The sequence below is a fragment of the Puntigrus tetrazona genome, chromosome 19, assembly GCF_018831695.1.
Source record: "Puntigrus tetrazona isolate hp1 chromosome 19, ASM1883169v1, whole genome shotgun sequence".
Lineage (NCBI taxonomy): Eukaryota > Metazoa > Chordata > Actinopteri > Cypriniformes > Cyprinidae > Puntigrus > Puntigrus tetrazona.
Genome location: NC_056717.1, coordinates 19,196,087 through 19,221,103, shown reverse-complemented (window position 1 = coordinate 19,221,103; position 25,017 = coordinate 19,196,087). Strand labels below are relative to the sequence as shown.

The window sequence follows — 25,017 nt, the reverse complement described above, 5'->3', positions numbered from 1 at the left end:
AAAAAGTCGAAAACTGATTTTAAGCTCTGCCGCTTTTAATTAGGCACCGAAATTCATTACAGTTACATTATTTTGTGAAGATTATCTTGATGGACAAAATCAAGACAAGCTTCATGACAAATTATTGAACACGGAGCTTATAATCCCCAATAATCGAAAAGCCTATGGAAAAGACCTATTGATGTTTTGTTGAGGGAACCAGTTTCGAAACAGCCGATCGGCCTACAGAGTGATGTCATAGTTCACTACTAATATAAAAATAAACAACCGCAAAAAGACAACAGTTATAAAAAAGCAATATTAGTCAACTCTCCTCGATAAGTTGTTCAAATCGATGCGTACTATCGACAATAATAGCGATGCGTGCATCAGAAGTGCTTCTGCAGCATTACTTCATCATGCTATTTCACGAGAAAGCGGGACCGAGAGCGATTTGAAGATGCCTCTAGTAAGCGCAACCACACGGAGAATGAAAGCGTGGCTGTGAAAGGCAGTGGGAGGTCGGTAAGGGCTTTTTAAGAGGCCGCTTTTCCAGCGTCAGGAGCCCAGGCTGACAGATGGCAGGGCGGCCTGGCTCCGGCGCTCTCGCTGGGGAAAGTCATGCGTACGCGGCCCTAACAGCCACATCCACAGCCGCGACTTTCACTCCGGCTCTACAACTTCCAGCTGGTGGCCTTAACGCCACCCCCGTCCCAGAATTCCCTCTTCTGCTGACTCGACAGCCGCGCTAACGAAGCTTTCCCAGATTCTCCAAGTTAGCTTCTAATTATGCTTGGAAAGTGTCACTGGAAAAACGCTATAAAAAACATATTTATCCACCGGCGCTGGCTATTTTCAGCTCCTGTGCGAGTGGGTTGATCATTAGCTTGCCGTGCTAAGGCGTTGAAGATGTGACTATGATGTCTCTGTGCTGGAGCGCGTGCCCTGCTGAGATGCATAAATCAAAGAGGAGATGGGGGAGCGTCTGGAGCCGCCCGTCACTTTGACTGATGGGTGCTGTGGGCGGAGCCCAGACTGATTTATCTGCTTGTTTTCCTGCACCGTTACCCAGGCAGTGTCCGTCAGAACAGAGCGAGAGCAAAGTAGCTGAAGGACTATTTCTGGAGCCGTTCTGTCGCCTCGGAGCGTGATTTACTGATGAACCTCTGATACAGCAGCGGTGTTAAGCGCATGGTGATGGGTTTCTTAACCTCAGAAAGACGCTCACATTGCAGACGAAGAGACAGCGCTAGCGTTTAAAAGAGTCCTCAAATGTCTGAGAAACTTCATTTCGATTCTTATAGCTTTGTCGCAGCATTTTAACGCAACGATAAGCAGCATCCTTTGGAAGTCACCCCTGCAGTTGTTATGGATATTGCATATATATGATTCACGCCTCTATATCGAGGCTAAACGCGTCAGAAAGAAACGCACGTCAGAGAGAAGAAACACCAGAAACAGTGACTCAGAAAGGATAATTCACAGTAAACACTAGCATCATCTTTTTAGGGTTTGTTTCGATATCATGCTGATGCATGAGTGTTAATCGTTTATAATTCATAGGTTATGTTTTCAAATATATTAAGCCGTCTACGTAGGCACCTGTCTTCTAAGGCAGCATACAAGCATTGTGAAAATGCATACTAATTGAAACAATGTACATATTTCACATAAATGCTGCTCTTTTGAACTTTCTATTTATAAAAATATATTAAGCAGCACAACTGTTTAACACTGATGGTAACAATAGCAAGAAATGTTACTTGAGCGGCAAATCAGCATTGTAGACTGATTTCTGAAGAATCATGTGACACTGAAAAAAATGGATAAATATATATTCAAACAAAAACAGTTTAACAATTATTTTTTTCTGGTTGTTGAAATGCACTCTGGGATGCTGCTTGTGCACTTTCTAGGTATTCAGCACACTAGGCAGTAAAGAGCTGAAAAAAATGGACGTTACGCGAAGAAATGCAGTTATTAAACAACATCTATCAGAAATTATTGCCCAACAGGAGGATTAATCATAAAGTTGTGATTTAATTCACTCCGCAAAATGAATAAATCAAATGCGCAACTACTGCTTCATAATTCGTACAGAGCTGTTTAAATAAATTATGAGGCACGTTTCATAAATATGCCGCGCATGGGTCTGATGATGTCATAATACTGAATCATAACACAAGTGACAAAATCCGCTCGGATTACGAATCAGATTCAACGCGTCATCTGAATCAATCTTAGTCTGCTCGACTTTCACAAGGTGTTATATAGAAGCGTCTTTCTCCCGCTCTCTAAACCTCGTATTAAAACGCTTTGTTTTTTTTCTCTCGCATTCTAAATGAAACAGCCTCTCCATTGATTTCCTAGGAGGAAACAACAGTCTCCCCTGAGGCTGCTTTTTCATCCTTAAAAGACAAATTACCTGACATTTCTAAACTTAACACAGTTGTGTGTGTGGTTACAAGCCTCTGGTATCGTTCTTATTTGTTTAAGCCTTAATGTGGTTTGCAAGCGTGTATGTCCTAATGTGTGTGTCCTCAAATCACGGAGAAGAATGCTCTAAACTTATTCTGATCAATGCATGTTCAGATTCGGATTTAGTCAAAAGTCCATTCAGATCACTCACTGCAACTGAGGCAGAAATAGCTTATTTGTAAACCATTAGCTCATTAACATGTGACCCGCCCACATTCATGCAATCATCTATTGAGAAGTCATCAACCTGAATGCTACCATGCACGTTGTGGCCAATCACGATAGAGCTTATTTGCATACACGCATCTTAAAAGCTCTAGTGTGCGGCAAACATAGATTGAATTGGTTTAGTTCAAACGCCAGGCAAGATGTGCTTGTTTGACCTCTGATCCGTGCGATTAGTGGACACCGACACGTCCTAACAGCGTTCTCCAGAGATCCTGGTCCTGAATGCGACCCTCTTCTCACTGTAAACACAAGCGCAGCTGTCGGCCTCGCAGTAAGGGCACTGTAAACGGTAAAACACCCGCCTGGAGGAGGTTTAACATCCATTTGTTTGGATCTGTAATAACTGTAAAGCTTTTAAAGTAGCGTTTGCACAGATCAATAGTATCATCACTGGAGCCTGCCACATACTTAAGGCCATGATTGTACTGTTTAAAACTGTTAGTGAGGAGGAGAGAGATTGATGATACCTTGTCTGAGCATCAGACGGCACACCCACTGACTGTCTCATGAACGCAGGGCACAACGGTGAACGCCCAGATGTTTAGCAGCCTTAGCACCAAAACCTTCCCCAATGCATCTCCTCCACCGGGCTTTAAAACACTCTTTACTATTTTTAGAAAACATACAAAGAAAAAAAAATGCTAAAAATAAATACTACAGAAATCTAGAAATACAATACTATGTGTTACCACACAATACCTATTATATAATAACGGTTGGATGAATGGATATAATAAAGTTAAAGATGAGCCCGTAAAAATGCAATTGATTTTTAATTACTGACTGAATTACAAAAATTGCATGATGTTGCACATTTTAAATGCGTCTTTCAAATAATCGCATCAAAAATAAAAGCTTTTGTTTCCATAATATGTGTGTGCATACGGTGTATATTTTTTATGTATGTATAAATACACACACACACAGTATATATATATATTTAGAAAATATTTACATGCATTCATTTTCCTAAAATTTGTTTATAAATATATTTAACATATAAACATTTTTTCTTGAATGCATACATTATAAATACATTACAAATATACACAATACACATGTATTATGCAAACGAAAACGTATCTTCAAAAAGAATGAATCATTTGACAGCAGTAATCTTAAAAGTGCCTTAAAAAGTTGTATAATAGAAAGCTATTATTTTAAAAAGCAATACTTACAATTTCTTTATTTCTGATCATATAAAAACAGCCTTTGTGTGCAAGGCTTTTTCTCAATGTTAAAATTCTGTCTCTCTCTCTCTCTCTCTCTCTCTCACACACACACACACACACACACACACACACACACAGGATGCAGCACAATAAATGCAACCATCTACTACTCATAACTGCTTTTACATCTAACTATTTATTTGTTTACATTGAAAAAGCTGGTCTACCAGACTTCAGTGTTTGCTTATTTGTTCGCTTTTTGCCTATTTTCATCGAGATATTAACATTAAAAACCAAACTAAAAGATACTAGGTAGATACTAGTAAGTCTTCATCAAAATGTTTTAAACGCAAGAGTCAAACACATATGATGCTTCCATAAGAAGTGGCAAAGAAATGCAACGACTGCACACAAACTACTGACAGGAAGAGTATCAGGTCCACGAGACTAATGTCAGCTGTGTTTATACGCGTAGGTCAAACAGGTGACTGGCCACTGGAACCCTTCCGATGTCAGAGGTGCCGCCCAGTGGGTGAGAGATAAAGCGTCTGATTGGTGCTGACAGCTGTCCATCACTCACAGGGTGCAGGGTTAATGCAGGAGAAGAGCAGGGAGGAGGGAAAGTCAAGTGCTCCACGGTGAGTCTGACTGTTGCTATGTGACAGCAAGAGCTCATTTCAGCTTTTCAGCAAGTGCTGAATCTTATTTTTAGAAAGACGACACACACACACACACTCACACTCACACTGTATGTCATTACATACAGCTATTTCTCTCTCTTTCTCTGTATTCAAAGTGGCAGAACGACAGACTACACACGCCATCACGAGGAACTGGACATATTCATTTATATGCCCGTGCATGAACTAATGCATTTCCTTTAAAGCATTTCTCAGTTATTAAGCCGTCTGCGTAACTCATTCTGCACAAACAATCGCACTGAAACAGCCTGACAACAAAATCCTAACAAAACACCCCGAACACCCCAGAAACCTCATAGCAACACGCGCACCACTGCAAAGCAACGAAGTCGAAACCTAAAACCCACCCTGAACATCTTAGCGATTGCACTGCGACACCCTGGCAACCACCCATAAAACTTTAACATTGTGGCTGTGACTTTCCCCCTCCTACCGAAAGAAATGTGTGTGTTTGTTTAGCTTGTGTGTCATTAAGTGAGTGGGTGACTCTCTGCAGGGGGAGATCCACTCAGAGTCTCCTTACAGAGTCAACACACGCCGCTTAATCAATGATGTCATTTACATACCACAGCAGAAACACTGTGTGTGTGTGTGTGCGCGTAGATATTTGTTCAGGATTTATTCTGTAGTCAAGACAAGAATGGTGAGCTTCTTCATATTGGAAGACTTTCTGAAAACTAGCTAGATACGTCGATAGAATGATAGATAGAACACAAAAAGAAATACAGAATGGCAGGAGAGAAAGACAGAATAAGAGATAGAGAATCAAAGATAAAACTATAGATACAGCGATACATAGACAAAAGGAGAAGGCAGAAGGAGAGACAGACAGAATAACAGCAACAGAAAGACAGAATCAAAGATAAAATGAACAATAAAACGCCGGATGGATGGATGGATGGATGGATGGATGGATGGATGGATGGATGGATGGATGGATGGATGGATGGATGGATGGATGGATGGATGGATGGATGGATGGATGGATGGATGGATGGATGGATGGATGGATGGATGGATGGATGGATGGAAAAGACAGAATCAAAAATAAAATTATAAAACAATAAAACGCCAGAACGATGGATGGATGGATGGATGGATGGATGGATGGAACGATTGATAGAACGATAGATAGAACAGACAATGATAGTAAAACTAATACAAAAGAACAGGTAGACAGAATGATAGAATGACAGAACGAAGGATGGATGGATGGATGATAGAACAACAGAAGGACAGAGAAATAGAATGATAGAAAAGCAGAACAATATACACAAGGATAGAAGGTTGGATGGATCAATGGATGGATAAAGACAGAAATACAAAATAACAGAAGGCCAGAGAGAACACAAACAGACACAAAATCACAGGCAGAACGAGGGATAGAGGGATGTTTCTGGCCTATTCAGACCATCCAAGTCTTCATGTTCTCTTCTACACACTCTCATTCTCACTGCTGGGATGAATAAAGTGCTCCTGTGTTCAGAGGAAAGCTCCCTCAGCGTCCCGTCGTCAGAGTAAACGCTCATCTTTCCTTTTGATGGAAGCCCTTCATTCCAGATGTGTACAGATGACGGCTCTTCACTCCAGCTATGGAAATTAAATTACGTCGCCTCTTCCATCTTTCAGTCTCCTGTGTTTCCAAGCCCTCTCGGTCTTATTGGTGGATTCTTTTCACATGAACAAGATTTATACGATTAAACAGCCCATATCTCCACTAAGCAAATTTGACTATCAGTCTTCCTAGCACTTCCTCATGAAATATTCACCTTAAGTTACTTAGCAGAAATCACAGCTAAGCGTATTGCTTTAAAAAAAAAAAAAAAAAAAAAAAAAAAGCACAGAGGACGGGGTCTCAGATGCTCCTTTGCTCTGATTGAGTGTCTTGTCCTGTTTTAAGTGGCGTGGCTAATTGCGCCGAAAACAAATTTGAGAATCGCCAGCTGGGTTCACATTCTCCTGTCAGTCATTTGGGAAGATTATTATGATGACAATAATTATTTTATGGCCATTTAATACTCGCCCTCTTTTCTCTCCTCTGCGTCATCACTCTATCTTTGTTCTCTCACCCAGACTCGTTCATTTTGGTTCTGCTGGATATAAACGGCCATTCTGTTTTTTGGAACCAGTTTCATTGTTTGTCTCTGGTAATTTGTTTAGGGTATCTAATGTCAGACATAATGGAGGAATAAGAGATAAGAGAAATGAGAGTCAGAAAACTCTCTGTAGAAGCTTGTGTAGTCTGACAAGACACAAAAATCTCACCATTAAATGCTTGCGTTGTTCTTTTTTCGTCCAAAAGACCTGAGCTCAAAGAAGCAGCCTAGAGGAGCTCTGTTTCTACAACAGCTGTTTTTTTTTAAACATCAAAACAGAATCAACACAGAGAGATGTTGTGCATCTGTTGTTGTGAACATTTTAAGATGCCCCCGTTCGTGCATTTCTAACAAAATGTAAAAAGGTCTCGACGCTGCCTGCATCTCAATTTGTACTCTATCCGTCCTATACTAGTTACTTTTACTACTTCCATAGCGTCCTGTGTTTTCCAGCGATTGCATTTGCCAAGATCAAATGATAAACAAAGACGTATATTTATAAAAGCGCAACCAGAACGATGACTTTTACAGGTTTTATCTTCGTACTGCCAAAGCAAAGCAAAGGGAAAAAAAATGTAGCTAATTAATATAAAATAAAATAGATAAGCTAAATGAATAATAAAATTAAATTAAATACACTTAATTTAAATGAATAAAAAAAAATAAAATAAAATAAAATAATATAAAATTAAATTAAATTAAACTAATTAAAATTAAATTAAACAACATAAAATAAAATGAGACAGAGACACAAGACGTACTCTAAGATAGGTATTAGTTGACTAAATTCTGCGTTGTTCTTCCATTACGTTGGTTGCCGTCTGGTTTAGAAGCTTTAATCACCACCTGCTGAGAGCAAATAAGACAGTGAGGCCTCCGCCGCGTAATTATCATGTACGTACGTCTGCGCAGACGACCTAATGGTTTCACACACCAGTGAGCAGAAACCCTTTCACTCAAAAGACCTGCTGACCACACTAATACAGACGTGCAATACGACTCTATTGATGTCTGCTACACACGGGGCACAGTCAAACAATGGGAGCGCATGATTGGACGGGGACCTATTGTTGCATCACAATGGGCGAAGGATTGCAAAGATGCTGATTGGACGAGGCGCATCGCTGTTGTTGATTATCAGACAAGAGAAATGCAATAACGGCTTCCATTTAAAAACATCAGAAAGGAACGAGCTGTCCCGAATGAGCTCCTTTTCTTAAAATCCTACAGCTCAAAAGAGCTTGTTTAGGAATTCTACAGCGTGACAAAAGTGCGATAATTCTGTGCCACGCCAGCACAATAGAACCACATGGATCAAATACTCTTGCATTGTGTTGAGCCAGATTAGCTCTACCTCTCAAGTACACACACATAACATGTGTTTCGCTAGCATTTATTAACATTGTAAAGCGTACACAACGTTGCTGGAAGCATCTCATTTATATCAAAACTGTAGGAGAATCCAGTCTTAATGTAGCACTGAAGTGAGACAAAGAAAAAAAAAGGTCTTATTTGAAAAAAGGATGTAGATTTCAATGCGAACATCATTAATCCTTGGCCGCACACCCTAACATTTATTAACAAAGGAAGAAAGAAAGAAAGAAAGAAACAGAAGCACATAATCAACCAATGAAACACATGAGAGGTCACAGCAACCAATGAAATGCAAATGTAGCACATATCAGCCAATGAAATGCAAGACGGTCACACACCAGCTAATAAAGCAGAGAATGTAGCACAAAGCAACAAATGTAATGCAGGATTGTCCACATAACAACCAAAAAGTCAAGACAGGTCACACAGCAGTCAATGAAATGTAGGAGGCAGCTCACCAGTGAAATGCAAAAAAACTGGGTTATAAAAATAACAACAACACATAATGAGTTTATAGACCTTTTTAGCCTACAAGTATTGTATTCTTTTATCAATGTCACAATGTTTTGTTGAAAAAGTTTAAACAGAAATCTGATGCCCTGTATCTATTCACCACTTCTAATCACCATTTTGCCTACTTTATTTTAAATGGTGCTGCAGCATGATTTCGAATCTTTAAAGGTACAAATAATTTTATGTAGATGCTTAATTAGTGTGAGCTCAAAAAAACAATGCTGCTTAAAATAGTGTCATCAAATATTTAGTGTCAATGCAGCCAATGGGCTCTAGGATAATGAACAGAGTAGTGTCTGCACACTCCACACTCCGGGTTTCTTAGGATCTGTGTAACAAACAATCATCCAAACACTTACAGGTACACACACACACACACACACACACACACACACAGTGGCTGAAATGGACGGTGCCGAGCAAATGAACAGAATCATCTGAATTCTGTCTGGTTCCCATGGTAACGCAGAATGCCGCAGAGTACCTGTCTTTACCTGCAGCAAATAGATTCAAGTACGGAAATGAACAAAACACTAGATTATGGCTCTAACGCACTAATAGACGTTCTCGCTGTGCTGATGAGATTCCGAAAGTATCCCACACTAAAAGGCATCAGGCTTTTACAAAGCATTAAACACCCAGAAGCTCGCTGATTAAAGTGTTTCAGGGCCTTTTTTAGTGGCTCTTTGCAAATAATACATGCTCTTGCTTCACAGTGCAATCAAACACTCTTGATTTAACAAATAATTACAATAATCTATCCATCCACCTGTCCAAAAATAAGCTTGAGGTCCTGTTCCTCATGGTTATCTTGCGTCTATTCTATAATACAATTAGCAAAAATAAAATAATAAAAATAAAGAATAATAAATATTTAATAAAATAATTCTTAATAAAATAAAATAAATAAATAAATAATAAAATAAATAATAATAAATAATAATAATAATAATAATAATAATAATAATAATAATAATAATAATAATAATAATAATAATAAAACTGGACCAAGACCTAAAACCACTGGTAAAACTGAATGAATTTGCTTAATTTTTGTTTTTACTTTTTACTTTTGTAATTTGTTATACTTTTCATTCTAAATTATAATATATAAAGAGTAGAGAAAATGTTTTGGGACTAAGTAGACAAGTAAGCAAGCAAGCAATAAATAAAGTGAGAGACCAATTTTAATAAAATTTTATAAAAACTAAATAAATTAAATTAAATTAAAACAAAAAAAAAAATAAAAAAAAAAATTAAATTAAATTAAATTAAATTAAATTAAATTAAATATAAAGAGGGACAAGCAATGAGGAATGATACACTCTATGGACTGATATTATCATCTCTGTCACATTTTTTTGATGTTATATTATCAGGACTATGACTTATAAATGCAGTTATAGCAAGACTGATCTGATCTGAGTTCGGAGGCATAACCATATGAACTATACAGCCAAGTTCTTCAAACAGGCTTTAAAAGTTTTTGTCTTTTAATAATCCACCATCTAAAACGCAATGACCCGGTGAAGGTCTCCTCATAATATACATCAATTTAAGACGAGCGACGTATCTGTCTTCAGAGCAGATTCATTTGGTTCAAGCGGCACTGTGCAGAAGAACTAAAGCAGCTCTCAGCAGATCTCGATGTATATGAGAGTGTTGGACCAGAAGACAAGCAGGTGCAGAAAGAGCCGTCAGACATTCTGAAGCTCAGATGAGCTTTTAATCAAGAGTCCTGCAGTTTTCACATCTCTGATAAATGTATGAGAGAGGGACTTCTGATAGGTGCATTAAAGCATTAAAGAGCGCTGACCGCATTTAATAGCTAAATAAATGCCGCTGATGATGGGAAAGAATTTTAATGGCTTTTCTGCTGCTCTTGTGTGTTTGAATGTCTCTGATATTACTGTATGTGTGTGCGCGGGGTACAGAAATAACACTCAATAAAAACCAAATGTCTTTAACCTTTATGTACACTGGAACATAATGCATGCTTTAAATTGTGTTTAGTAACAAGTTTTGCTTAAAAAAATTAATTAATCCATGTCAATACTACCTACGCATTACAAATTTTATTTAAGGCCACCACTCAATACAATGCTGCATGTCTGAAAAAAATTTGCTATTAGGGGAGATTTGATAAATAATTACTTTTCTTTTTTTATGTTTAAAGATTTAGGCCTTAATATAATAATAATAATTATTATTTTTAATATTTTTTTACAATTCTCAAAACATTTTTGAAATAATAATAATATATATATATACATATATACATACACATACATTATATATACATATACATATACATATACTTATATATACATATACATATACTTATATATATATATATACATATACATATATATATATACATATACATATACATATATTATATATACATATATATATATATATATATATATATATATATATATATATATATATATATATATATATCTGCATCATTTCTAATATATATATTTCATTAGAAATGATAAACTAAATAAATAAAGAGCAAGAATCCAATTTGAGTATAAAGATAAATATAAAATTAAATAAAATAAGATCAAATAAAATGAAATAAAACTCTAATTATATACAGTATGAAGTGTTATATATAATATAATACTGCTAAAAATACAAATTAAAAAGAGAGAAAACAGTTTGAATGAAAAGTCAAATGAATGAAGTAATTAATTAATTAATGAGGAGGAAAATATGTAGAACTCTTGAAATTAAATTACCATAAATAAAATAAAGCTGGAAAACATCAAATATAATACTGTCCTAGTATTTAGTTTTTCTTTCTTTTGATATATTGAATAAAACCTGATCGCGCTCTTCAGCAATATTTGAAAATAATCCAAAGAGCATCAACATAAAACCTTCTACTAATTTTCACATTTAAATTTAATTTTGAGTCAAACACATCAAAGGTGCACTCATAACGCACAGAGCACAAAATACTGGCCATTAAGACATTTTTACGGCTGATACGTTCTCAATTCATCCACTATTGGCAGGTGAAACAGAACATTAAATCACGCTAATACCCAACATAACAGGGCTGCGGGGATGACAAATAAGACACTAGCGCTCTGACAGCCTCTTGTGCGCTGAGAAAGGCAGACAGAGACGATCGCCGTGTGATATGAAACATGTTTCGTGTCACGGTCTGGTCATCTCAGATGAGTCCTCCAAACATTTATGAGCTCATAAATATGCATTAATGTTATGCAGGTCTGCAGGCTTGAATAAACATGACCATGTGATGTGTTATGAATGGCTGCTGACCCCCAGACAGCGGGGAGAAAAGCGAAGAGGCACGACTGCGGATCCAGAAGCACAGAGGGTGCTTACGGATAAATATAGACACGAGTTCGAGCTTTGATCTCCGAGCGCCATCGAAAGACAGAGCGAGAAAGAGCGGGTTACATCACACACGCTGTCACAGAGGAACCTGCAGATGATCCAGGACAAGACATGCCGCTCCAACTCTCAGACAACTCCCATGATTCTTTGCAGAGAATACACAAAATGATCTCTCTCTCACACTCACACACATACACACACACACACTTCGAACTTTCCAAGCTCCACTGGCTCTGCCTCTGTTCTTGTACCAAAAACATATATAGTAGATTTTTTCTTTTAAAAACAGCTCAACATGCAAAACATATAGTTAAAAACCGTACAGGTGATATATATTAACCTTTCTACCTTAATAGCACACCATATAGTGAATTTGGACTTTTGTAACGAACTGCACTTGTTTAAAAAATAAAATAAAATGTTGCTTGATACATACAGTGCCATTAAAAAGTTTGGGATCAGTGAGATTTTTATTGTTTTCTTAATGGAGTCTCTTATGCTCGAGGCTGTGTTTATTTAATCAAAACACAGAAAAAAAAAAATGAAATAAAAAAAAAAAAAAAAAAAAAAAAAAAAAAAGTATTGCAATTTCTCATTTTAGTTTCCTATTTTTACATTTTAAAATAAAATAAACTTATTTCTGTGACACAGCACTGGATTTTCTTCAGCCGTTACTCCAGTCTTCAGTGTCACATGATCCTTCAGAAATCATTCTAATATAATGATTTATTATCAGTATTGAAACTATTGAAACTGTGCTGCTTTTTTTCTTAACCTGTGATACTTTACTGAGAAAGTCTTGACACTATAGCTTTTATGAGTATATTTTAAGATTAAGATTACTATATATATATATATATATATATATATATATATATATATATATATATATATATATATATATATATATATATATTACTGTATGTGTACATGTAGAGATGTCTTGTGTTTTTGGTTAAGCAGGAATGCTGTAAGTTTATGGAGATGTATATGCTATGTTTACAGTATGTGGGTTCATTTATTCATTTTTATTTTGATTTGCTGTCATTGGGATTAGGGGATTGTGCTTGAAAATGTGAAAAGCTTTAAATAAAATATAGAAAATAAAAAACGTTTTTTTTTACATATTCATATAAACATTCATATCATACACATGTTCTTCCTTCCACTTACAATTATTTTACATATATATTATTTTTTATCAAATTAGATAAGGTGCCCCAGTGACAAGCTGAAGTACTATTAAACGAACATTTTCGATTTTTTTTTTCTAATTTTGTGTTTCACTGCCAAACATTTTGTGACCATGTCATCAAAACTGCATTAAATGTTCTAAAAAGTTGTTTTTTGTTGAAAAAGTGGAAAGAGGTCATTCACATATACGCCTTCAAAAAAAAAAAAAAAAAAAAAAAAAAAAGCATTTTTTCGAAAAACATTTTAAAAATCACTTTAAAAGGCAAAACATGTCCATCTAATGTTAGCCACACAGACCGAACAATTACAAAGCAGCACAAAGAGCGCAAAATCCTTGTCCTGCACGAACGGCCTCCGACAAACACGGTGAGGGACATTTCTCCTCGATTACAAATGCAAATAAGAAACATGAACAGAGACCGGTTCTACATACACCGCTGGAGACAAATAACCTCTGAGTGTGAATATATTTGAATATCTGTATTCATGAAGCCGGGGTCGGAGAGAGGAGAGTGTTCTTACCCCACTGTAGAGGAGCCAGCTGCAGATGTTCTAGTATGAGCTGGTTGAGGACGCCCTCCACGCTGGCCTCCCCGTGACGCTGAAGAGACGAGTGCACATTTGGTCAAGGAAAACATGGCCTATCGGTATCGGCCAAAACCGTTGCTCTACTGAAAACCGACGCGCATTTAATCAGAACGTCCTGCGACCCTCTACATTATTGACCGTTATCACGTTTTTTCCTGGAAGCGTTCAGAACACTAACGCCGCCCTGCGTTTTCTGCGTTAAATTAGCCAAGCGGCGTGCACCGAGACGACGAGGGTGTAGAAGGAGGTGAAATATTTGCACACAGCGACACTAATAACAGCGTCGGGAACAAAAGCTCATTACGTAACAGCAGTGATGCTATCAGAAGCCTCTAATGACTGCGAGCTGTGTGATGAAGCTGAGCGCGCGACTCTGAGAGATGGCCTTCTTCTCAACTCAGCCATGTTAGTGTACACAGAGAAGAAGAGATTCCTACGGCCAGTGTATTAATAAAACCTATCTGACTTCGGAGGAATAGCTGACCGAAGGGGAAAATGTACTTAATTAAAAAGCAACTATTATGCAAAAGTCACTTTTATAAGGTGTTTGAACAAAGCCGCGTGGCCGCAGTGTGTGAAAACAATCGGTCCGTAATGGCAAAAATCCACCCACTCGTATTTTTATAATCCCGGTGAATCATAAACGGTCTCTCAGAGCAAGCGATTCCGAATTCTCCCTGCGTACGCATCATTGTAGGAAAAGAGTCCTGCTCATTTGTGATGCTCACTGCCCTATCAGCATTAACACAGGCCTGAGTGAAAGCAGAAGTCTGCCATTTCTGTTTTCTTGCTGTAGCTGCTTGTCAGCGCCAATGAGGCATTACGAGTGTCGCGTTTTGGGACGCACCAACGAACACAGGAGTCTCAATCCGAGCCGTTGAGGACACTGAGGTTAAAAGGTCGCTTCCCCAAAATACCTTTAAATTGTGCCGTTAACGCCGTACCTCCACGTCGTTCCAAACCTGTGAAAGCTCTGTTCGTCTTCGATTGACTGCCAAGCAATGAACACTATCAAGATCCAGAAAAGTATGAAAGGCTATCATCTGTGGTTCAATCTGAATTTTATGAATATAAAATAAAAATAACAACTTTATTAACCACACATCTCTTCCGTGTCTCTCAGCATCACCGTAGCTATTTTTCTGGACTATTTTTGACCATGTTTTTCATACTTTTCTGGACCTTGACAGTTTTCATTGCTTGGTAGTCGATGGAACAGTCAGAAGCCTCCCAGTTTTCATCCAAAATATCTTAAATTGGATTCTGAGGATTAACAAGGCTTAAAGTCCTAAAGGATTGCGCCAATCATTTTACGTCAGACTGTCTCACAAAAGAGGGTCATTTCAATGCCTGTTTGATTTTGAAAGAGGGCTCAATATCAATGTTTCATGCGCAAATGCGTTTCATGCGTCATATTCTCCAAATTGCCTTTCTGAAAGCTTCATGGCACTATGTAAGGCTAAAGTTGCTCAAGCTACCATTGTCTCTGCCTTTTTTTAACTTGTGCTTCCTTCGACTACCAGAAATATTGTAATTTAAATATTAAATAGGAACGTGGTAGTTAAAAAATGCATATGAAAGCAATAAGAAGCACTATGTTGTTGCTGGTATGAAAGCTCTTGAAGCTCCACCCTCTTCTAAAAAAGGGGCTGGGGAAACCAGCTCGTTTGTATTTAAAGGGATAAACACAAAAATGGAGCTTTTGGCTTTTTTTGGCTTCACAAGATGTTAAATGAACTGGAGTCGTGTGGATTTCTTGTGGATTATTGTCATGTTTTTATCAGCTGTTTGGACTCTCGTTCTGATGGCACCCATTCACCAATCCATTGGCGAGCAAATCAAGTAATGCTACATTTCTGCTCAGATGAAGAAACCAACACATGTACTACTTGGATGGTCTGAGGGAGAAAAATAAACTGACACAAAGGTTAGTAAGTGACCTCAAGTTTCAGTAATTAATGACCGGCTATGCAGACTGGACTGGAATGATGGCATCTCTGACCCGCAGGCTCAGCATGAACTTGAACACATCCTCTGTACACAACCCTCATCTGTTACTCTTCCCATCATTTTGATTTTACCTATCCAAGAACGCCTATGTTTCTACACATCCAATGAGCCATGCTAATGCCATGCACATCACCGCTTGGGACTGTATCTCTTGTGATTATTTATTATTTTAGGTGTTTATTATTTTGTAAGTGTCATTGAGCCTCCGCAGTGGCAAGCGACTCATGAAGAGAACAAGTGCTTGTAATCACGGGGGCGTTTAAACGCTATTAAAATGAGGGACGTTCAGAGCTTGTGTCAGGGTGTCAATCTCCTGAAATAAACGTGAGATGATCAACACCGTAGGATAAAGCAAAAAATCGTAGCGTCTGATAGGCCGCTGGGATTTTGGCAGTTTGTTGGATAGAAGCTAACAGCCATTTTCATAGCTACACCGTAGATGTCTAATTATTTCAACATTAATCAAATTATAATCGTTAAAGGCAAAACTGAACCCTAAACTACATGTTATTTACATAATTTTTTCTTTAGTTGGGGACATCTTCACATGTGCCTAAAGGGAGGTTCTGTCAGGTTCACTTTTTAGGACAAATATGTCCTCAAACTATAGCTAAATACATGTACTGTACATGCATACAAGAGCCATAATTTTGAGCCATATGTCAGTGCATCGAGCTCAGTGTAAACGTCTCTTCTCCAGTATGTCCAGCTGTTAGAAACAGATGCTGTCAGACGGTCATCCTCACAGCTGGGCCACGCATAACATATGTAACGCATTACATCACCCAGTCACTCTACATACTCCAAAGCAAAAGCTCCAACAATCCAGAACGACAACAAAAAATTGATTCATAAAACATGCAGCCAGCTACTAGGGATGCTCCGATCCGATATTTGTATCAGGTATCAACGTCGATAAAAAAGCGCAATGTCCCGTTTCAGTACCTGCGGTCAGATGAGATGCTGACAGGCTTAATGTCAGTGTTATTATTCAGTTATTATTTTCGTATCTTGTTATGAAATAAAAAGTCTCTCACCTCAGAAAAGCGAACTATCCCGTCTTGCCAGACGTTACCGTGTTCGTAGCGTGCGTGCGGCATCACTTCACTAAAGCTGTGTTTATATTTCGCGATTATAACTGTTGCTCTCGCCGCTGTACTATTGTTTGAAAAAGCGCGGAATCTTCAAGCATGCGACGCGTGAAGTAAATCACACAAATGGCACTGCGTTGCTAGCTGGGGAGGATTTGCGTGAAGGTATGATATTCATTCTTTTCTGGCCCAGTTTCTATGTTCCATTTTACAGTTCATGTTAGTATTGTATCCTATTCACCATAACTGCTGTTTCCATAAACCAACAATACAATTGTGCCATTCTGTATGTTTAAATGACTGTTTTGTAGATTTAATTTAAGGAAAGGGAAGTGCTGCATCTTTGCTGCTGGTGAGAGTGGTCATCGCCCGCGATCAACATTTACAAATTCTCATTTCAAAGCTAAAATCTGTACAAAACATGATTAGTCAGCACTTTTTTTAAATTTTACTTTAGTATCAGGTCAATACTCGGTATCGGCCAATAGTGAGTCTCAGGTATCGGTATCGGAAGCAAAAAATGGCTCAAAATGTTTCAGGTATGTATCGTGGCGGTTCAGAATTCAAATGTAGGGTGATTTTCGCCAAAAGCAATCCTGACGAGTTTTGTTTGAAGTCATAACACATAACTGTTGCCATTTTACTGCCTCTAGTGTTCCTTTCAACTGAAAGCCGCAGTGATTCATACGAATAGGTATGTTTTTGGCGTTTCATTTTTGTAGATAATGTGGATAAAAGCATGTATGAGCCTGTCTTAGACTGTGTACTTCAATGATTTTGCTACTTAGTAAACTATTCAACAATTTAGCATCAATGTTATCGGGACAGTTGGCTTTAGTAAAGGATATGATGGTCCAGTGGATGTCCAGAGTGCTGTTGATGAGTCCTCCCTGGACCTGCTGTCTCTTCTCTTCCTGCTGCCTCACCGTAGCCAGTCGCAGTGCATCATGGTCCATCACAGGCATGCTGTCAAAATCAAACTTATCCACCTGAATGGCCATCCTGCACAAACACAGAAGCGCACAAAGGTCAAGTGAAACGCTGTCATTCAGATCCACAGGAAAAAATCTATTTGTATCACGCTCAGAAAAAAATCCTTCAAACATCAGATTTCATTTGCGCACACAATGTTCAGAAACCAACAACCCAAATCCATCACCATAAAAGGCTTGTCAGAAACGGTACGCAAAAAAAATGCAAAGGACATGTGCGCAAGCTCACAAAACCACTTCAGGCTCATAGAAACGCCAATAAAATATCCTTGACATTTCCATGTTCTCCGTTATCAGCGAGCAGAGAGAAAGACAAAGCGGGAGAGACAGAAAGAGCGATAGAGGGATGGATTAATGAAGGAGATAAGAGCCTCTGGGGGGCTGTTGGGAGACGCTCTCAGGGCCTGAGTCGGAATCGCAGCATCTCTGGAGAAGAAAAATCTATTGCAAATCTACTGATACCAGACAGAGAATATGCTGTAATGTAAGCTGTGACCTCACAAAAAAGGCACAGCCCAAAGCTAAAAAAATGACAGTTAGAATGCAAAACAACACGTAATAGTGCTATATTTTGAAAAATAAATAAATAAAAAATATATGCTATGTTTACAGGTGAATCAATCAATCAAATCACAATTTTTTTTTTAAAAGTACATTAACTCAACAAAGCAATACGTGCATGCCAAATGCCAAGGACCAATAACATACATCAAAATTTAGGTTGGATGGGTGGATGGAAGGATAGATGCAAATAAATAAAAACATAGAAAATAGAGAAAATAAATTAAATATAATTAAATATATGTAAAAACAAATAAAAGGATAGATTGAAGGATAAATAAAATAATAATAAATAAAATAAAACATTTACAATTTAGTTTGGATGGAGGGATGGATAGATATAAAAAAGAATACATAAAATACAGAAGGATAGATCATATAAACAAAAGAATAGATGGAAGGATAAATTAAAAAAAAAATAAAATTATAAAATAAAATAATAAACAGTCAAATAAAGTAAAATGAAATTAAATTATTGGAATAATTATTGCCATTTAGTTTGGACGAATGTATGGACAGATTATGCCATGAGATTACAAAAAAAAATAAAAAATAAAAAAAGATGAACTACAAGAGTAACAGAGAGACTTGGCTGAGCACACAGCGCTAATGGAGAGATCTGACTCCACACACATCCTCCCTTCATTCATTCATTCAGTCCACAGAAGACAACAGGCTGAGATCCCTGCAGACGCTGATACATAATTCATCACACACACATTAAGGAAAACACAAACAGCCTGTGGGGTTCTGGTCGGCGTGCAGGACAGAATAATTATTTGCTGCTCTTCTTGAGGCTGGCCTCCTGACACTGAAGCATCAGACGAAGCTCCATCCGCTCTTCCTCTATGCTCTCCTGCTTGCTTTCCTTTCTTTGTACACTTTGACATCATTTCGTTTCTCTTCGTCGTTCTCTAGGTTTATTTTAGCTGTCTGTTCTTGTGCACAGTTTCATTACTTCGCTGCAGTGTTTTCTTCATTCACAGGTTCATTTAGTCAGTTTTATCCTCCAGATATTTGTTCGTTTTGCCGTTTATTTCAGTTAATTCTTTCATTCTGCTGTTTGAGAGTTTGGTTATTAGTTTATTTTTTCGTTCTTCTCACCTTTTCTTCTCCTTGTTTTGCATTCCAATTCCGTATTTTGTTCATGGTTCCTTCCTTTCCTTTGTTTCTCATTCTATCTTCTTTCGTTCTGTTGTGTTTCTCCTTCCTTCGTTTTCTTCTGTAACTCGTTCTTGCTTCCTTTTCATTTTCACTTTCCTTATTTCTCCTCCTTCCTACTTTTTGTTCGTCCTTCCTTCTTAACCTCCCTTCTTTCATGTTCTTCCTTCCATCTTTTTTTCCATTCTTACTTTTTTGCCCTTTCTTTCTTTATTTCATTAGTCTTTCTTTCCTTTTTTGATCCCTTTTTCATCCTTTCTATCTTCCTTTTTCGCCGTTTCATTCGTCCTTCCTTCCCTTTTGCTGTTCATTTATCTTTCTGTTCCACCATGCCGTTTCCATTCTTCCTTGCATCATTTCTTCTTTCCGTTCTTCATTCCTTTTCCGTTCTTCTTCTTTCCCACCTTTCTTCCTCTGTCCTTTCTTTTAGCTCTTCGTACCCACCACGCATCCGTGTTCTTTCTCTCTTTCCGTCCTACCTTCTTTGCTCTGTGTTTAATGCAGTCGGTGGTCATGTTTAGCGAGCTGATGTTTATGAGATGAGAGGTTAATGTCAGTGAATAGGCTGCAGGTGTCTTGAGCTCGACACTGATGGACGTGCGAGTAAATGTGATCTGATTCGCGCGTAAACCGTTCCTGTAAAACAACGCACAGGTGAAAGGAGACGCAGAGGCATGATGGACCGATAAATACAACATCTGAGATGCGATCTGGAACCTCGTAAGAGAACTCAGTCAAACTCCAAACGAAGCCGTCTCGTCGCAAAACACGAACAGCGCTCAGAAAAACTCACAGAAACGAGAAGAGCGGGAAAAACCCATCTCTACAGAGATGCCCTGAGTAATGAACCCAACCGCAGAGAGATGTGAGGCTCATCTCACAACGGAGACCGAGAAAGACGCTCCGCTGAGAAAACTCAATTCAGCAGTTACTATTTTAACAATAACCCAAATTTAAACTTATGAATATAAAGATGCTTTTTTTTCCATGTTTAATCATGAAAACTGCCTGACAGTTGAGAGCTGATGTTTCAACAGCTAATGTTAGCGTACACCGTCAGCAGGCCAATTAAAACAACGCCGCTAAAAATATTAAACTTCATAAAATAAAGAAACTAGTCGATCTCACTAACTCACGGCTAAAGCTGACGTTCCACAGAAATACACTGTAAAATTAGATTCAAAATGACATTTTGCATGACTAAAACTAAATTTATATTTACGATTAAATACAATAATTAAATTCAATTATAATTAAATGAAATACAAAATACATTCAAATGTTTTTTAACCTAATACACACCGATGTGTCCGTCTAATTATCATATAAAAAAACCACAAAAGTTTAGTGCAGTTTCCTGACATGAACTGACAACCCTAAAAGCGCACACACGTGCAGGTGCAAAGAAACAAACACACACACACACACACACACACACACATCCCTGTTCTTTATCATTAGCTGTCAGCATCAGTGCATCTAGACTTAGTCAAACAGAGGCTGTTAACATTCGATGCATCAGCACTACAAAGAAAAAAACAGACCTCTAATGTTTGATGGACAAAAAGGCACACATAAACATGCGTGCATTTGTGGTTTACGAGTTCTTATACTGTACAAACTGTATCTTCTATCACCACATCACCCTACACCTAAACCTATTCATTACAGAAAACCACTGGCAATTTTTAAATTTCATAAAACACTGTTTAGTATGTCTTTGTTAAGCCTTTTGTTTTATAGGAACACAAGAAGTGTCCTCATAAACCATGTTTACATTGTAGTATACCCACGTCATTATACACATAAAAATGTGACAGAAAAAAAACTACACTTGAATCTTGCTAAAAATAAATTAAATGGTTAAAAACATGCATTCATCAGCTATTTATATGCATGTACTGTAGCTGTATTTTAGAGTTTTTTTTCAAGCCATTACAGTATACAATTTCAGTGTTACCAATTTTCAATATATACTGAATACATATTTTAATAATGTATCTATCTGTTTACTATATAGGCAAAAAGATACGGCATTTATGTGATCAAGGCATTTTGCTGCAGTTGGAAAGTGTCACAGAGACCGTTCAGTGAGAGGCGAGAGAGAGAGAGAGAGAGAGAGAGAGAGAGAGAGAGGTTATATTTAGCTCACGTGTGTGTTCTCTCCCGTGACTCCAGCAGCAGAAACACTGAGCTATTAATAGACCGCCTCCCTGTAACCCGCGGTTACCGACACTCACAGCATCACTGCACCACGGCAGCGCCGCATCACCCCACCCAGCTTCTCAACATCACATTAACTCACTGTGTCATTCAATTGAAATTATAATTTTATACACTCAAAACGACACAAACCCTCAGATGAGTCTACAGAAAAGATGACAGGTTATTAAACCCCTCCGTCTGCAAGAGCCCAATCTCACAAATTCAAAATTATGTATGTGTACGTTTTTCTACATTTTAACAGTGGTATGCTAATAAGCTTAAATTTGTACAAATTTGAATTGTGCTAATATAGTTATTTTTTCTCTTGTATAAATTTTATTTAATTTATTATTCAAAATTAATTAAAAAAATAAAAATAATAATATATATATTTATTTATTTTTTTTTTTTTTTGAATATAGCAATTTGTTTTGCTCATTTGTTCGTTAAGAAATATTTTATAGAATATTTTACCAAAATACTCAACATTTTTGCCTCTCGTTTGGAAACATTTCTGTTTCTCTGAGCTTGCTGCACAGTTTGGAATTGCAATCTCTGTGACGAACGCATGCAGTGCTGTCTTAGCAATGGCTTAAACAAGGTTTCATTGTAGGCAGCATAATCGTACTCACTGTGCTGTCTATTGGAGTTATTTTCCACGATGCCTTTAAAATATTGCCTATATAGGAATCTTAGGCTTTGAAAACAGAGCTACATTAGAAAGACTCGGTTGCATCTTGAGACCCTGGGAAAGGGGAAAAAAGCAGCGCACACACACACACACACACGCACAAACACAAACACACATACAGAGTGAAAAGGGAAAAGTGGCCCTTCATCATGGAGGAAGCACTTACAGGCTTGTTGCTACAGCAACAGGCTTTTGTTTAAATTATGTGGGTAATGAAGAACTTGAGCAGAGTTTGTCACACCAATACACACACACACACACACACACACACACACACACTTCATGACAGAAGTGGAAAGAGCGCAAAAAGCAAAAATGCACAATGTGTCACAAATCCAGTGCCCTTAATGGTGTGTGTTTCAGTGAGTAACTGGCCGTTCAAACAAGCATGCACACTTATGATGTCATCACAAACACACTCAGCTGGTTTTTCTAACACAGTCATTTTTGTTACCAGACCTCCACAGTTTTGTTTTTCTGGTGAACAATACATAAATGAAGATGAAAGGCAAAAATATTAAATGTAATGGATGAATATTTAGTGAGTAATGCACCATTTCTAAATACGTCAGTTTAGTTTCTTTAGGTATCTTTAATATTAAGGCCCTATATATTAAGAAATGTATGAGGATCTGGTTCCACGAGTAAATTGTCCAATTGTACGCATGTATTAAAATTATTATTTCTCATTAGGTCTTGGTTATCGTATCTCCCTGCCTTGAGGACAACTTATGTGTTTAAAAAAAATCATGTCATACTCTCTTCAAACCTTCAGATAAATCTGCCCAATTAAAGCTCTTATTAGAGTCAGCTGACTGAACACAGACAGGCTCGACTTCAACCAGTCCGGCGCTATGTGAACTTATTAAAACTTTATGATCTGAGTTAGTTATCTGCTCAAATATGCTGGCACGTAAAAATGAGGGAAGTTAGGGGATAACATAATCTTAATGTTTTTATAATAATATTTGTTTTATTCTTAATTTCTCCAAAACCAAATAAATAATTGAATTCCCCTTAGTGCTATTCTCCATTTATATTTATGGAAAAATATAGATGGAAAAGCTATAAGGTCAATGGTTTATGATTTATTCACTGCTCAATAAAATAAAATAAAATAAAATAAAATAAAATAAAATAAAATAAAATAAAATAAAATAAAATAAAATAAAATAAAATAAAAATAAAATAAAATAAAATAAAATAAAATAAAATAAAATAAAATAAAATAAAATAAAAACATGCAGTGATGAAACATACACAATACAACAAATAATTGGGCCAATTTTGATGTTATGTTGTTTTTAAGGCACACTGGGCCCTTGACTAGTGCAGAAAACAAACGGAAAAAAATGCAACAGTTAAAGATTCAGGATCTCATAAGAATCTTACATACTACAGCACTTCACCCACAGAAACGTCAGCGTATTCAGCTGTTACAGAAACAATCTCTCTCAAACAGAAAAAAAGAGGGCTGAGGAGATCTAAGGCTCACAGAAATCGATTAGTGAAGGTGAGCCCTCGCACCGCTGGACGCCTCATTGTCACGCCGGCGGCCCGCGGATGACTGACAGGGACGATTGGTATGCAGCACGGACAGTGTCGTCCTTTAGAAAACCTCTCCCTGAAAGCATTCATCACACAGAACGACAGAACGAGGCAGAGGAAAAGACACAGAACCACCACCAGATGACACGTCTCGCGTTATGAGAAAAGTTAGAAAGAATCAGCGTGAAGCGCTACACAATAACACACACACAGTGCCATTAAAGGGGGAAGACCCGATTTAGTCCTCCACGAGATCAATACACACACACACACACACACACACACTCATCGATCAGCATGTAGTCGTTTGTATTTCATCCTCCAGAATCAATCTCCCCGCAGCTTCTGGAACTCTGTAATCTGTTCATCAATTCTTTCTGATTCAGGTATCGGCCAAAGCAGCACGTTTTCCAATCGACTCATTAATCAGGTGATCCATGGAGGTGATCGGGGGAAGGGGATGACACCCGCAGGGGGTCAGAGGGGCTCGTTAACGTCGCTCTGCAAGCCAACACAATCCTGAGAGTTTTATGCGTTTAGCGGACAGGACAGGACAGGACAGAGAGATGAAAAGAAGTGTGCACCGCGACGGTTAAATCAATAAGGAATCGAGAAAATGAACCACTGAAGATACGCAAGAAAACGCAAACGTTAAGGTTTTATTTTTTTTTAAATGTTTCGAGAAATCATTCTAGTATGCTAATATTTCTGCTTAAAAAATTTTATGTATTAGGGTTGAAAAATGATATTTTAAAGGAAACTGTAAACTGTAATCCTTTTTTTTAAGGAATCTCACGAATAGAAAGTGTAAAAAAACACTTATTTAAAAATAAAAAAATAATAAAATATATAGAATTATTATAAATGGGTTTAAGTGTAAGTGTAATACTGCTTTAAAAATGATTTCCTGTACTACTGCTTTAAAAAAAAAAAGTTCATGAGGAAAAAAAAAAAAAAAAAAAAAAAAATTCCTGAAAAAATGAAAAAAATTATATGCTCCCTTAATCTAATTAAATATGTTTCCCTTATTTTTAAATAAGATTATTTCAAACTTATC

The 25,017-nt window shown here is 37.4% G+C and overlaps 1 protein-coding gene across 3 annotated transcripts in view; it reads right to left on the bottom strand.

The window, feature by feature from the left end:
- The window catches only part of trappc9 (trafficking protein particle complex subunit 9), a 173,353-nt gene that overhangs the window by 41,863 nt on the left and 106,473 nt on the right, over positions 1-25,017 (bottom strand). For all 3 annotated transcript variants that reach the window (XM_043218057.1, XM_043218055.1, XM_043218056.1), the window contains 2 exons: positions 17,651-17,804; positions 13,636-13,726 (listed from right to left, as the gene is read on the bottom strand). In XM_043218057.1, coding sequence (XP_043073992.1) covers positions 13,636-13,726; positions 17,651-17,804 — 245 coding nt within the window. The remainder of the gene's footprint in view (positions 1-13,635; positions 13,727-17,650; positions 17,805-25,017) is intronic.